A 15,392-nucleotide genomic window follows, 5' to 3' on the forward strand; every position below is an offset into this window, starting at 1 on the left:
GCAGCAGTTGACATGTTTTAGTGTTAACTTTCCATACTGAGGCACAAATATTTTAAACATGGGTTGTTGGGCTTTAGGTAGGTGAATTGCTCTCTAAAGACCCTGGGCCAATTTGGCCTTTGGCTGAGAACCCTTCTTCTCCTCCTCTCTCTTAAAGCAGCTTCACTGCTGTGCATGGTCTAAGCTCATCCTTCCAGTCATGATCATACCAAAAGAAAAACCTACTACACTACTCATTGCAAATGGCTTGGGCAAAATCCTTGGAATTAGCAGAAAAGTACTTTCAACACCTAGACAGTTCCCAATAGACTTTTGAAGCATTAAATAATAAAGAAAACACACTTCATGGAATTATAGCACATTCAGAAGAAATAAATCAACAACTAACCTATAAATAGTTGGTGATCTTTTTAATTAGCACATGTTGTTTAATGTTGTATACAGCTGATTGATGTCATGATCAGCCTGCTCTGCATGCTGCCAGCCAGTGTTAAGTTCATATGCACAAATGCCTTTACCAATCTGGCATCTGATGCTCTGTCAGAGGTGTGCACATGTGTCACAGGTGCCATTTTAAAACCTTAAACAGTTTTGTATAACGCGTAACGAACAGGTACTAATTCCACCTAAGCAACTGCGAAGAGAATATACCAGGAGAACGATGAGAGTAAAACTGGGATAAAATGAGCGCTTCACAAACTAGTCCAACAAATTGAATACTGGTGGCGGGGATTTTTTTTCACATCTGCCCAAGAAGGCGCAAAATTGAGGAAGCAGTCATTCTGCCAGCCCAATTATTGCCAGAGGGCAGAAATTCACTAAGTTTTAGTACATGAGCAGATTTTTGTCTAGTTATACCTGAAAATTGCAAATGAGATGCTTAAAGACTCTATTTGCATATGTAGGGAGCATCTGCCTAAAATGGGCATTAAACAGGCCTTTGGTATCAATGAGGTGTCCATCACTGTCAGCCCATACCCATCTCTCCACACCCCCTGAATATTTTTCAAATGCTGCAAACTTCAATTGACGCCATGAGGAAATCTTCCCTGTGCTTCTTCTCAAGCATTTATACACTAAGAGAAATATTTGAGCATTTAAGACACAAACACAGCAAAGAAAAACTGTCCTCTAAGATACTGTGAAATATTTCCCTCAACCAACTGAAACTCTTATTTAGAAACTCCCATTATACTGGGAATGTTGGAATCTAACAGAACAGACCACTGTCACAGAGCAGAACTTAATATAGACAAAAGGTTTCATTTGTTGACTCTATTGCCAGTGAGAGTTCCACACCACCCCTTTTCAGGAAACATACCATTAATTTTACCTATCTGACACTTAACTAGGCAGTAGTATGCCTTCCCTGGGATCAAGGAGCGCAGGTGTCCTGCCCACTGAGAGCTGGTGGCAGCTCATTGTTGCTTCACAGTGTCACCACAGTGGTGGTGGTGGTGGCTGCTGCTGGTACTGCATTCATCCAGAGTCCAAGATCTCCAAGGGACCTAGGCCACAGGAGAATGATGGAGAAAGTGAACTGCAGGGTCATGAGGGAGGTGTGGGTAATGGGGTCATTTGCTAGGAACATGAGGATGGCCCTCAGACTCCCTCCTTCGTGACACCAGATCCCTCAATCAGAGTGCCTTCAAATGAGGGAACCACCCCCTCAACCCCACAGAAGCCCACAAACAACCCTGACAGGTTTTGCTATCCACAGCCTTCCTGCCATTGACTTAGTGCAAAGGCAAGAAGGCAGTAGAGTCTCCCTATCCATCACCAACTCGTTTGATTTAATGTCCCTCCCCCACCACTAAACTCACCAAGAGAGAGGCACTAAATTGTGCCCAGAGAGTTAAGTAATATGTTGCAAAGTGTTACATTTTGCTTTTTCGTTATTTCAAGTGGTACATTAATCCTTTTCTTCTTTTACCTCCTCAAACAAGGTACCTTTATGTGCTATTCTCTGAAGATGAACTGCTGTCTCCAGAACATTGGGTGTTTAACACTGAGGCCCATCCGCTGCCTGTAATACAAAGGAACACACAAGAACAAGTGATCACAAATGATCAGTAAACAAATCTACCCTGAAGAAGGGTTAACTTTTATCAGTCTTTTGGGTTGAGATACATTTCCTTTCCAGTAAAGGACCTTTATTGATTTAGATAGAAATGAGTTAAGAGTCAGCAGTGTAATCGATGTGTTGTGGTGTTTGATCTGCTCTGGACACATTGATTTCCTCTGTGAGGAGTTGCGTGGCCTGTTGACTGCTTGTAGTGGATCACACTAAAAGCAAAGTCTCAGAAATATATTACTCGTCCACAGGGTTTGAATGAGGGAGAATGCAAGCATCAATTTGACTCTGTTCTTTCTGACCAAAGGATTAAATTTTCATAAATGTAAAGGCTGTTAACTTTACTTTCTTCTCATTTTATAAAAAATATATTTGTGTAAAGCAAAGTAAATGCATATTCCATTGTTTATATTAATAATTAAACTAGCATCTCTCTGGTACTATGACCAAATATTGCATTTACATGATCATCTGGGGATTCTGAGGTTCCATTATCCATTGACTAGGCCTTTCATTTTCTCTGGGTCACTCATTTGCGTATTTGCTTAAAATGTTTCTCGGTGCTACCCTTAACATGTTTGTTAATTTATTTTAAACAAAAAAATTAGCAAGCATGTTAACCAGTGTGGATTAGAATATATTTAATTTAGTCAACAGCATATGAAGGAAAGAAGCAGGAAATTAAATATTAATGGTGTAAAATTCATCTTGAGCTGTAGTGGCTTTGGCTTTCCTTTTACATTTCATCCATTTTACACTACAGCCCAAGGCAAGTTTTACAACTTTAACATTTATTTTTCGTATTCCAATTATATTGACTCCACTTTTTTTTCAATATGTACAGGCTGATTTTTCTGCAATACTGGGGGTGAAATTGGTCCATGCCAGCAGCATGAAATGGGTTCTTAACAAGTTGGAAGCTGATTTTTCACCTCACCTGATCTTCTTTCCACTTAGCTTCACAGAAAAATAGTGCAAACTCTTTGTCACCCCTTTCCTCATCTCTCTGTTTTTACTTGGTTTGAAATTCAAAATCTTGGCAGTATTTTCCAAATAATGAAAAACAAACTGGCACAGTGAAAAATCATTTGCCAATTTGCTACAAGCTATTTTTTGCATTGCTAGAGTAGACCAATTTCATACCATTGTGTTTTAATCGAGTATTTTGTTTGATAATTACCCACTTTGCCATATAATCATGGAACTTCTAATCAAAGGTATCATGTGTATTGCTCAAATATGTACTTTCATCAGACCTGTTATACTTTTAAACTCATTCTCATTTGTTTCTCATTTACAATTTTAATTCATATCATTTATTTTGCACTTCTATTCTAATTCCAGTTATTAATTTACACAGTTTCAGACTGAACTCAGTTATAAATTTAATCTATCGTTCTAATGTCAGTTGTACATTGATACCATTTGAATTCAATGTCTACATATGGACAATTACAAATGTATGAAAATGACAGACTGGATAGATTCACTGATCTATCCAGTTTGTTCCATGCTTTGAGTTACAAAATATACAGTCCACACCATCCTAATGCCATGTGATTTCCTGGGAAAGGCAAACACCAAATTAAACTCCCCAACCCAAATGTGGGGAAATATGGAAAATTGTTCTCTGAACCCCTGAGGATCTAATTGTTTCTGATTTACGTTGCAGGGCAACCCAGTTATTCTGATGATAGAATCATATGGCTCAGGCAGAGGACATTTGGCTTATTGAGTCTGTGTTGGTGCTCACTTTTCTCTCTCAATTCCATCAACCCTGTACCATTTTATATTCTTTCTTTTAGATGGTTATTTGAATCCTTTTCAAATGATTTCTGAGACAACAGATACGAAACGTTACATTTAATCATTCCAAAAAAAATTTCCTTTTTGTGATCATTGAGTCTATGTCCTTTGTTTTCACTGGTTGGTGAATTGGGAACTATCTCTTATTTAATAATTTTGAAAATCTCTTTCAGACCCACCCATTAAAATGTCTTTGACAATGAACAATTACCTAAGTTTTCATGCAATCTTCTCATAACTTCACATTCCTTATAACAATTAAGTAAACTTTGACTGTTCCTCTTTCACGATTAACCCTCCCTATTGAGGGATCCAGAACTGCACACTTTACTCTAATTGTGGCCTTACCAATATCTTGAATAAATTCAACATACTTTTCTTGTTTTTATATATACTATTGCCATATCAAAACTGAGAATATCACTCGGGTTTTATGATCTTGTATTGGGACATATTGAAAGGTATGTTAGATATATGCACTTTATTTTTGGAGATGAGAGGATGCCCATTCTTTGACAACATGTAATGAAGGGCATACAAAGTATACTCACTTTTTATTGTTCCAAATTAAGGTCCTGTCTCTAAAAGCACAAAGTGGTAAATCACACAAGATTAAGATGATACAGACAGCTACATTTTACTGAACCCCATAAGACTGTGGCAGTTGGTATTACAAATTTTATTTGTACTAAATGCTATTATATTAATAGTAATTCATAATGAGATCAAAAACTTAGAAATTACTATTGATGATGTTTGTGTCAAATGTTTAATAGAGATATTCCCAACATCATTAATTTCTCATTACTGGTGAAGCAAAGAAAAGGTTGATATGTGGTTAAATGATTACCTGAATGAACATGATTCATTGTATAGATTTGGGTCCAGCTTATTGGGTATACTTTCTCATTTAAGGCAGGAAAATAACATTTATATCTATGATTAATTAAAAGTCTTACATATAACATCACTTCCTGTCACAGTTAGTACCTGCAGTGCTTTCCTCCTCATACCCTAACTCATCAATGCCACAGGATCTATTAGTATATAAGAAATTTACACCAAATGCTGGAAATTGCACCAAATAAAAGCAAGTTACTGCAGATGCTGGAATCTGAAACGAAAAGAGAAAATGCTCTAAAATCTCAGCTGGTCTGGCAGCCTTTTAGATTTGACAAAGGGTCATCAAGGACTCAACATCAACTCTTTTCTCCTCTTACAGGTGCTGCCAGACCTATTGACATTTTCCAGCATTTTCTTTTTTGGTGTCAAAGATCTAAATTTCTTTAAGGGGAATCTCCTCAGAACATCACTATAAAATAATTCTCAGACATGATGTATGGTATACTCACTTATAGAATTGTCACTGCACAACTCATTTTTTCACCCTTTGCCTCAAACTGTTTGTCCCTGTATTAAGAATCTGATGATATTAAGGAATAATTTTCTTTATTTTTCTTTCTAAAAACAATTCCTTGACCTTTCTCTGTATTATTCTCTGTAGCTAACACTTATCTCTCCACTCCATCAGTCTATTCATGTCCTCCAACCTCCAGGGTTGTTCTTCACAAATTTCAGTCCTTCTATTGGGTATCATCCTCAAGTTTCAATATCATTTCCTTTTGCCTACGCCTGATGTATTTCTAAACTACCACCAACTTCTTAGCAAGCCGTGAAACATCCTCTTAATACTGTATGCCTTAATTTCATAATAAGCCTTTTATATGGCACATTAATAAACACCTTTTGAAAGCTCAGCGTTCTCTTTATTTTCTTCATCCGTGCACTCTGTAATTTCTTCAATTAAATTCAGTTCGATTTAAGCCAGGTCTGTTGACAACTGCTATTGCCTTTCTCATTCTTCACTAATTTGCCTCATGTTATGCATCCTGGTAGTTTATTCATAACTGAGATCAGACTCACTGACCTATAATCTCCTGATATAATCTATTTCCACAATTTTTTTTCTCCTGGTATAAATTTAGACTGTTTCGCTCTGATCTCAGTTATATATTTGCAGTTTCATTCATTTTTGTTTGTGATGTATGTACAGTGTGCCTTCAGACAATGGCAATTGTGTTGTTTTGTAATGCATAATCTGGTTAATGCAACAGAGTAAAGATAATTTAGTTAAGCACATAATTACTGAATAAAATAATTATAAATTCTTGTATTGTATGATTTTGTGCATTACCCTGAAAGGAACAATATATTTGTTTTATCCAAGATGCTTTGATATTTAAGTGCACGAACAGAGGGTAATTTTATTTGAAGCACAATGCAGAGTTAAAGGCTCTAGTATTAAACCCAGATTGTTCTGAAACATGTTCAATGGGCATGGCACTGCATCAGAAGCCTACATCCCTCCTTGCCAACCCCCTTCCCCCAAAAAGTACCACCATAAAATGAATGATATGTTATTATTAGCTTGGATGACTTAAGTTTATCTGAATACTGTGTTTTTTGAATGTTATAAACCCATTTTCTGAAAATATACAGCTACCACGGTTACAGCTCCAATATACTCGGCTCCATATGTACTACATGCCTAATACGCTAAGGTGTCCATTCCTTTCTTCTATTAATTACCCTTTATTCAACCTCCCCCAAATTCATGTTCCACTGACCTCTCAACGAATTCTAATACTGGCTGGCCACTCATGAACTTTAATGCAATCTTTATTTTTCTTCTGGATGCACTTAACCTTTTTCACTTTGCTTTTCAATGCTTAATTCTTTCCTTAGTTCTTTGCATTTTAAATTATTATTTGATTCACCCTCTTAGTTTAATATCCCTTCCTTTGGATGACTTGGTACACTTTAATAGTCCATGTAGCTAGAAGGAGTTTTTTTCTTCACTCCAGGGCAAAGATTACTCATTGTGGATTCCAACTCTTTTACATTGCATGGAGGACAAAAACAAAATCTACTGGTTAGTTTAGTGCACTGTAATATGATCTATGTGATCTTAATACTCTTCTCATTTGTTCTGTGCAATAATCTTCTGCTTATCTGGCCTCTGCAGCTTAAAACACTGCCCACCTAGTAATATTCTGCTCATCTGATCCTGGTGCTTTCTTGCATCATTTATCTGGTCTCTCTGCTTAAGTACTCCACTTACCTGATCTCTGAGCTTTAATACTCCACTCACCCAGTCTCTGCACTTTAATGTTATCTTTACCTGGTCTCAGTGCACTTTAATGCTTCTCTCATCTGGTCAGTGCACTTCAATGTACTTGAATACCTGAGTACTCTTAAATCGTTTTTTCCTTAAAGCAGCAACATACTGCTACATTTATTAAATATGTTTTCTCTTTTTTTTCCATTCTGACCAGATACTCAAACTGGTATCTGACAATGTTTTCCTTAACTGATTGTTAGCTTGTGTTGCATTAACAGTCAAGGGATAATTATTCTGATTTTCCACTTCCAACTGGATGCCTGACCATGCTTAGCCCTTTTTTTTGCACTGCTGCTCAGTTTGAAAAGTTTGGATATCAAACATGTATCCCTTCTCCAATGGACATTGATTTGTACTCTTCTTTTACACACAGTCAAGCATTTGGTGCTGAAAGTGGACCTGATGCTGTATTAGTTTGCATACTCATTAGATGTCTGGCATTTGCCTGTATCAGGATCCTTAATGAAATTGCTTTGCGTACATATTCAAAACATCACTTGTTTACCCTATCCAACAAATCATGGCATGAACAGTTGACAAACAACCATCACAAGTGTTACTTCAGCTCCCATTGCCTCTTTTAAATGGTGCCCAATGATTTCATCACCTGGATAGAAGACCTTGTTGCAGCACAGAACAAGCGCCATAATTCGGAATAGCTTGCTGAATGTTCTGTAATCAAACTTGGCTTGGGGAAGAAGGAGTAGGGGTGAAAAATGTGGAAGGGAATGAGGGATCCTGGAGGAAAAAGAGCAGTATGGCCCACACTATAAGCTGCTTGAACTCTAGGGTAGAAATTATTGACAAGAGATTCTTCTGCATCTTCCCTGCCCTGCACAGAGCTCCAACACACCCTTCCACCTGATCTGATCTTGATCAGTGCACCTTCGTAGGTGTTCTGATGCACCATTAACGTTATGAAAATCAACATCAAACAAAAGAGATTTTACTTTACTGTTTCTAAGACTTCAACCTTGATGTGACAAATGGCTATAATGATTGATGCCTATATAGTCCACTTGCACAAAATCATAGTGTCTATCTTCAGCTTTGACAAAGGGTCAACACGAAACATTAACTCTTCTCTCCTTAAAGATGCTGCCAGACTTGCCGAGATTTTCCAGCATTTTCTCTTTTGGTTTCAGATTCCAGCATCCATGGTAATTTGCTTTTGTCTAACTTCTGCGCTTGCTTACTTATTCTAGTACACCTTTGAAATAGTTCCTAGTGGCTTCAGCTTGAGGTGAAAGGCTGCTGAATTTCCACTGAAGACACTTGAAATGGCTGTGATACGTGACCTTGAGAAGCTTGGACTGTTAAAGGTTCCATTTTAAGCAACTGGAGCTCACCTTAGGCCAGGGCAATCTGACTCTTCTACCTATCTGTAGCAACAATGGCACTGGCTGACAGGATGCTGAAGGAGCAGATGTGCTGAGATGAGGCATCTTGTATCTTCCCCTCCCTCACATTAAAGTAGTACTATTCACAGAGATCTAACTCCCAACGATCGAAACTACTCTGCAAGATCAGAGAGCAGGTGTATGTATGGGTAGGATTTAAGTGAGTTAAGAGCAAAGGACAAAATGGTGGAAACCTCGCAGGGTCTGTTCTCCAACCTTGGCAAAGATAATGCTCCTCAATGGGAGCAGCATTGCATGAAATGTGGCTTCTTCTGCGGTTGACTGTTCTTCCCTTTTTATGGTTTGACCTGCAAGAAAGTGTTGGAGTGGTGAGCTGTTTTCAGTAGTTGTTATGTCAGAATAGTTCTTATGTTAAACGTGACAGAGCTGTGAGGGGAGCAGTAGTGAGGAGAGTAGCAGCTGTAGAATCCTGAAATAGGAGCAGAAGAATCGAAGAATGAATAAATTGTGCTGTAGTGATTGAATTTGATTTGATTTATAATTTTCACATACTGGTATACAGTGAAAAGTACTGTTTTTGCCCACTATACAGACAAAGCATCGTTCATAGAGTACCCAGTGGAGAAGGAAAGGAGAGGCTTCAGAATATAGTATTACACTCATAGCTAGAAAGTAAAGAAAGATCAGCCTAGTATAAGGTAAGTTCATTCAAAAGTCTGATGGCAGCAGGGAAGAAGCTGTTCTTGAGTTGGCTGGTATGTGATCTCAGACTTTTGTATCATTTTCTCAGCGGAAGAAGGTGGGAGTATGTCCAGGTGTGGAACATTTTTAGAATGCTAAAATTAAATGTAGTGCAGGTCTAAGCAGTAAATATGAGGGATAGGAGATGTATCTTAACTGGCTTGGTGAGGCTATTGCACCGTGTTTTGGGAACAAAGCTCACCTACTTTGCTACCTCTGCTTACTCGTATTGCTTTCCTGCAAATCTTCTTGTTGGCTTCCTTCTTTAAAACAGCATCACAAAAATGAGAGACCTTTGCTTCTGCCTACCCTTACCAGCAAATCTTCAGTAACAGTGGGGAAGGTGATGGCCTAGTGGTATTAAGGCTAGACCATTAATCCAGAAACTCAGCTAATGTTCTTGGGACCTGGGTTCAAATCCTGCCGTGACAAATGGTGGAATTTGAATTCAATAAAAATACCTGGAATTAAGAATCTACCGATGACCATGAAACCATTGTCAATTGTTGGAAAATCTCATCTGGTTCACTAATGTTCTTTTAGAGAAGGAAATCTGACATCCTTACCTGGTCTGGCCTACGTGTGACCCCAGACCTACATCAATGTGGTTGACTCTCAAGAACCCTCTGAAATGGCCTAGCAAGTCACTCAGTTCAAGGGCAACTAGGGATGGGCAGCTAATACTGGCCAGCCAGCAACACCCATATTCCACAAATGAATAAAAACAGCTAAATGTAGCCATAAACTTCCCTTTTAAAGGATGTGAAGCTGCCTTTAAATGGTATTATGTGCGAGCGATTAGATGAGTTGCTAGTGAGCAGCATGAGTCGTGATGGCAGTCTTATTCAATTCTATTTAAATTAGCTAGGGGAACCAATTTTATCCATGTGATTAGGTACTTCTGATGTAGAATCCAATGGCCAGGATTTTCTGGCTGCGCTCGTCCTAAGTCCAGAAATTCCCACCCGAGGTCAACGGATTTTTGCATGGCCTGCCCCCCTCATCTAAGATTCCCATGGCAGGTTGGACAGAAAAATTCTGCCCAATGTGTCTGAAAGAGGTCTTAAATCAGTTTCTGCCCCACCATGTCCAAAACATTTTGTCTCCTAGTAAATTTTTGAGTGCTGCATTAGGCTGCATTCTCAGTGTGAATCATATCCATTTCATTCAGCTTGCCAATACTTTAATATTTCCAATCTTGAAATATATCAAATTAGGTTTTGTAGCAACAGAGATAAGGCATTGATAAATGTAAATGAACATCACAATATTGCTAACCAAGCGCTTATTATTGGTCAAGACCAGACCATGAATCCCACTAGTAATAAATTGAATGCAATAGGAAAATGCAAGTGGAATGGCAAGATTTAAAGATCTACTTCAGTTTGAATGAGAGGATTCTTTGGGCTGGTTCTCTTTTAATGTGATGAGCCAAGCTTCTTGTACAAGTTCCTGCTGCTCCTCAGCATTTTCCACCAACATGTATCTCATACAATAGGATTCCCAAATTGCTTAATGCTTCCTCATAACAACTATGTCTCCAGGTAGGAGAAATGATTGGTGGAGGTCACAGCACTAGAATGCAGACTTTTCAATCATCAGGCAACCTGAAGAAACATATCAAAGTAGATCAGAAGTTTGACAATTTACCTTATACATTTGATGTGGTGGAATGAAAGCTGCTTGTTTATATATTGCAGTGGATTTAGTCTGGGATGTGGAACGGTAGATGGGATGAAATTTAGCATAGGTAATATCACATATCTATATTTGCACAATATTGAGAATGTTGTCATTTCACCCTTTCCAAACTAGGAATTTTGAGCCCAATGCCCACAAATATGTGAGATAAATCCAAATATTTGTAAGAAAATAATTTCTGGAAGCTTGTGAATGCAGATGTTACATCTGAGGATGGGAAATATTTGTGTGGACTGCATATTCTTAAAGAGAAGTAATTTAATTCAGGAAATTATAGTCTACTTCATTCAATGGTGGTAAATGCCAATTTTAATATCTAATTCGGCAATGTTCTCTGCCCCCAATACTATTACTCCTTTGATCACAACCCCTTTTATGCCACATTCCCCAAGCCTGTCACTTCTCATTATTCCCTCTAAGTTGCTGACCCCATTAATGCCCTTCATCTAATTTCTTGGGTGTATGAAAATAACAGAAAAAAACTGCTGTGTGATGGAATATTTAATGTCCACATTATTTGCCTTGAGCACATGTTTAACACCCATTTGGAAAAGGATACACAAGATTCACTCTGGTACAGCTATTTTATTCTCCATCAATATTGGATCAAATAAATGATTAATGTTGGTGTTCAGACTGAATGTTACTCAGAAAATCTTCACAGGATTTTTTTAAAAGAGGAAATAACTTCCTGCAATTGCTGAGTGGATAAATGTGGTCTGCACTATGAGCAGTGGTAGATTTAGCCCAGGGTGCTGCAGCTTAATGTCAGCTAAGAATTGACTGGGATTTGAACAAAGAATTCTTTAGTTGTATGGCTCAGTTCTACACTTGAATCAGAATTAGTACACAGAAGAGGGTCAGTTGACTCTTTCATAGAGCAACCACTTAGTCATTCTCCCCTGCTCTTTCTCCATATCCCTGCAATTTTTCCTCCTTGAGGTATTCAATTCCCTTTTTAAAGGATACTCTTGAATCAGTTTCCACCATTGTATTGGACACTGCATTCCAAGTTCTAAACATCTGCGTAAATATGTTTGTTTTCTTCACATTGCCTCTAGTTCTTAAATCCATGTCATCTGGTTTTTGACCTTTATTCACTCTATCTAAACCTTTCATGATTTTGAGCACCTCCATCAAAATTCTTAGCCTTCTGCTCCAAGGAAAACAATCCCAGATTTTCCAGTCTGTTCACATAACTTGTGATCTCTCATCTCTGGAACCATTGTAGTTAATCTTTTCATACTGCTCAAAAAGTTCTGCTCACCACATTTCAGGTATCTTTACCCCTTTCTCCTCTAATTTGCCCATTTAGTACTAGGGTAGTTTAAATCTTCTGTTCATTTATATACACTCTGCAGTTCTTGCACATCTCAGTAATTTTCTTGAAAATCTGCTCCTCTGTCATCTTCCAACAATTTGATGATTAACAAAATACACCAAGCAGTGTAATCGGGTTCAGTGGGAAGATGAAGTTGGTGTAGAGATTCAGCCATAATCTTTTTGAATGGTGCAGCAGGCATGAGGGACCCCTGAGCCTATTACTGTTTTTTTCCTTCTGTTATGTTCTTAACTCCAGCCAAATAGATTCTGACTGATCCCTCAAGAGCATTGTCTCTTTCTAAAAATTAACATTTTCCATAATAGAGACTGCTACTAAGTAGTCTGTCTATAGATTCAGCCTTTTCAGAAACTAATTCCCTTTCAAAATACATTCTGTGAGCAGACTTTAATCTGAACTTCTATTAATTAATCTAATATTGATTTACAATAAAATAGTTGTACAGCAGTGAAGCTTACAGATGATTCACATGTTTTTTTTCTCTCTTGAAGATGATGTGATGATAAAACTATCGAATTGAGAAACCCTTCAGGGTAGCTATAAAATCTCAAGTCCACAACATTATTTAAAAAGTATGGAAACAATGTGTAGAATACTGTCATTTGACAGTACAGCTTGACTATCAACAGATTACAATGGCCCACATTGTTATCTTAATGTCAGTATAATTGCCGACTTAACAAGTGCATGTATTGACCCATGAATAACAGTAATAATAGTTGTTTGTATGCATTTTGCATTGGTTTCTTATCTTAAGGTCCAAAACAGGTTAATGTTTACATACTAAAGAATAAGCAATAATCTGAAGCACATGGAATGCGTATTCACAGCTTTGGGGCATGGGGAGTGGGAAAATTGAGATATTTTTCTTTCAGTAGCAATGATTTTGCATTGAGCTTAAGTGTCCGGTTATCTTCTAGCTATTTCACCTCTTAGATTTCATAGCACTGCCTCCAGCAAGCTGACATGCATTGAATTTAAATTCATTGAGCTTGATTCCAATAGAAATATTTGTGAGGTACAATTGTCAAGATCTTTTTGCTTTGTATTATATGTTCACAGCATCTGTATCCAGTGTGCATGGAAGTTGTGCTAGTGCTGTGTCAAGTTTAACAATGTGTACATCAATCAGTTCTCTTTGAGAAATGCCTTGTTAAAATCTGCACTTGTCAAGTGCTGCCCTGTTAAAATATTGTTTCTTGTTGAGTTATTACTAAATGAAGTGATTGTTATGTAATAGTGTATCTTTCCTGTATAATTCACAAATTACACACAGCCAACATATGCTCCTAAAGGAAAAACAATGGTCTATATTAAGACTAATGTACTGCTAATTAGTAAAACTATCTTTTGTGCTAGTTTACGAACTGTTGAGTGTTACTGCTACAATTCATTGTACACAGTGTTCACAACTGTACAATGTACATGAATTGAATCCTGTGATTTATACAGTTAAGAAAACACGGTTTTGCAAATTGCAAGATGGAGAAGTTGAATGAAATGCAGTTGATTATTTTTGATTTGTTGTAAGAGCATTGTGGTCAGGGACTAGAGCAGGAATAAAGGGAGGACGCCTTTTATTCTGTGTTGTAAGGTATTTTAATTTTCTTGGACATATATTATTTTCCCTTTAGAATGCATCTATAAAGTTTGCTTCTGGAATTGTGTTGATAAGTATTGTGATTTTATTTTAAAATTGTAATGAAAGCTAATTGCAAGATTGCAGTTATACATTGGATGCAAAATTGATGTGAACTTTTTCTAGTGGTTTAATATATGTAATTTTTTCAAGTCATGAAAGACCAAAATATGTAATAAATTTGGTATATTGTAACTAATATCCTTTATAATTAAAGATTGATATATTATCCTATGTTTAATCAAATTGTTTTAACTACAGAATATATTTAAATCTTAAATCTGACATACAGCAAAAAAAAAGGACAATATTTACATGAAAACACAAGTGCAGAAAAATTCTATACCTCTTTCTCAAATACCTGCGCCATCTCCCACTTAAATTGTTCCATACTATCTCCCTACCTCCTATTCCATATGTTCAACACTGTGAATTGATTCTGGGTGTTTTATTATCCCCTCCATGATGTCTTCTTTTAACATGCAGCCAGACTGGATCAAGATTCAGGCTTGAGCTAATAAGTGGCAAGTAACATTTGCGCCGTAACATAAGTGCCAAGTAATTACCATCTCCAAAAAGACAACCAATCATCTTTCATTGAATCCCTACAGTGCAGAAGAACTATTTGACCCATTGAATTTGCACCGACTCTTTGACAGAGTATTTTACCCAAGCTCAATCCGACACCACACATATTTCCCATGGCCAATCCACCTAACTTACGCATCTTTGGACTGTGGGAGGAAACCGGAGCATCTGGAGGAAACCCACGTAGACACTGGGAGAATGTATAAACTCCACACAGTCACTTCACCCAAGGCCAGAATTGAACCTATGCCTCTGGAATTGAGGCAGCAACGCTAACCAGTGTGCCACCCTTGACATTCAACAGAATGCTCCACCTTCAATACCCTGGGAGCTACCATTTCTTTTATTCATTTGTGGGACATGGACGTAGCTGGCTGGCCAGCATTTATTGCGCATCCCTAGTCACCCTTGAGTAGGTGATGGTGAGCTGCCTTCTGGAAATGCTGCAATCTAAATGCAGTGGGTTGACCCACAATGCCATTAGGGAGGGAATTCCAGGATTTTGGCCCAGCAACTGCGAAGGAATGGTGATATATTTCCAAGTCAGGATGGTGAGTGGCTTGGAGGGGAACTTGCAGGTGGTGGTATTCCCCTGTATCTGCTGCCCTTGTTCTGGATGGGAGTGGTTGTGGGTTTGGAAGGTGCTGTCTAAGCATGTTTGGTGAATTGCTGCAGTGCATCTTGTAGATTGATGCTCAGTTTTGTGCACTATGGAGGGAGTGGATGTTTCTGAATGTGGTGCCAATCGAGCAGGCTGCTTTGTCCTGGATGGTGTCAAGGTTCTTGAATGTTGTTGCAGCTATACCCGTCCAGGTGGGTGGGGAGTATTCCATCACACTCCTGACTTGTGCCTTGTACAAAGAACAACACAGCACGGAAAACAGGCCCTGCGGCCCAATGAGCCTGCACCGCCATTTTAACATTGTGAGTGCCCTCTTCTAACTACGACCTTTGTCTAC

General features: G+C 38.0%; 1 protein-coding gene across 2 annotated transcripts in view; it reads left to right on the forward strand.

Annotated features, from left to right (window-relative positions):
* Positions 1-14,054, forward strand: part of LOC145357997 (mannosyl-oligosaccharide 1,2-alpha-mannosidase IA-like) — a 139,237-nt gene extending 125,183 nt beyond the window's left edge. For both annotated transcript variants that reach the window (XM_080211663.1, XM_080211664.1), the window contains one exon: positions 1,947-14,054. In XM_080211663.1, coding sequence (XP_080067789.1) covers positions 1,947-2,076 — 130 coding nt within the window. In that variant the 3' untranslated portion in view covers positions 2,077-14,054. The remainder of the gene's footprint in view (positions 1-1,946) is intronic.
* Positions 14,055-15,392: the final 1,338 nt, after the last annotated feature.

The sequence above is a fragment of the Carcharhinus amblyrhynchos genome, chromosome 24 (assembly GCF_965287045.1).
Source record: "Carcharhinus amblyrhynchos chromosome 24, sCarAmb.v2.hapA, whole genome shotgun sequence".
NCBI classification, from domain to species: Eukaryota; Metazoa; Chordata; class Chondrichthyes; order Carcharhiniformes; family Carcharhinidae; genus Carcharhinus; species Carcharhinus amblyrhynchos.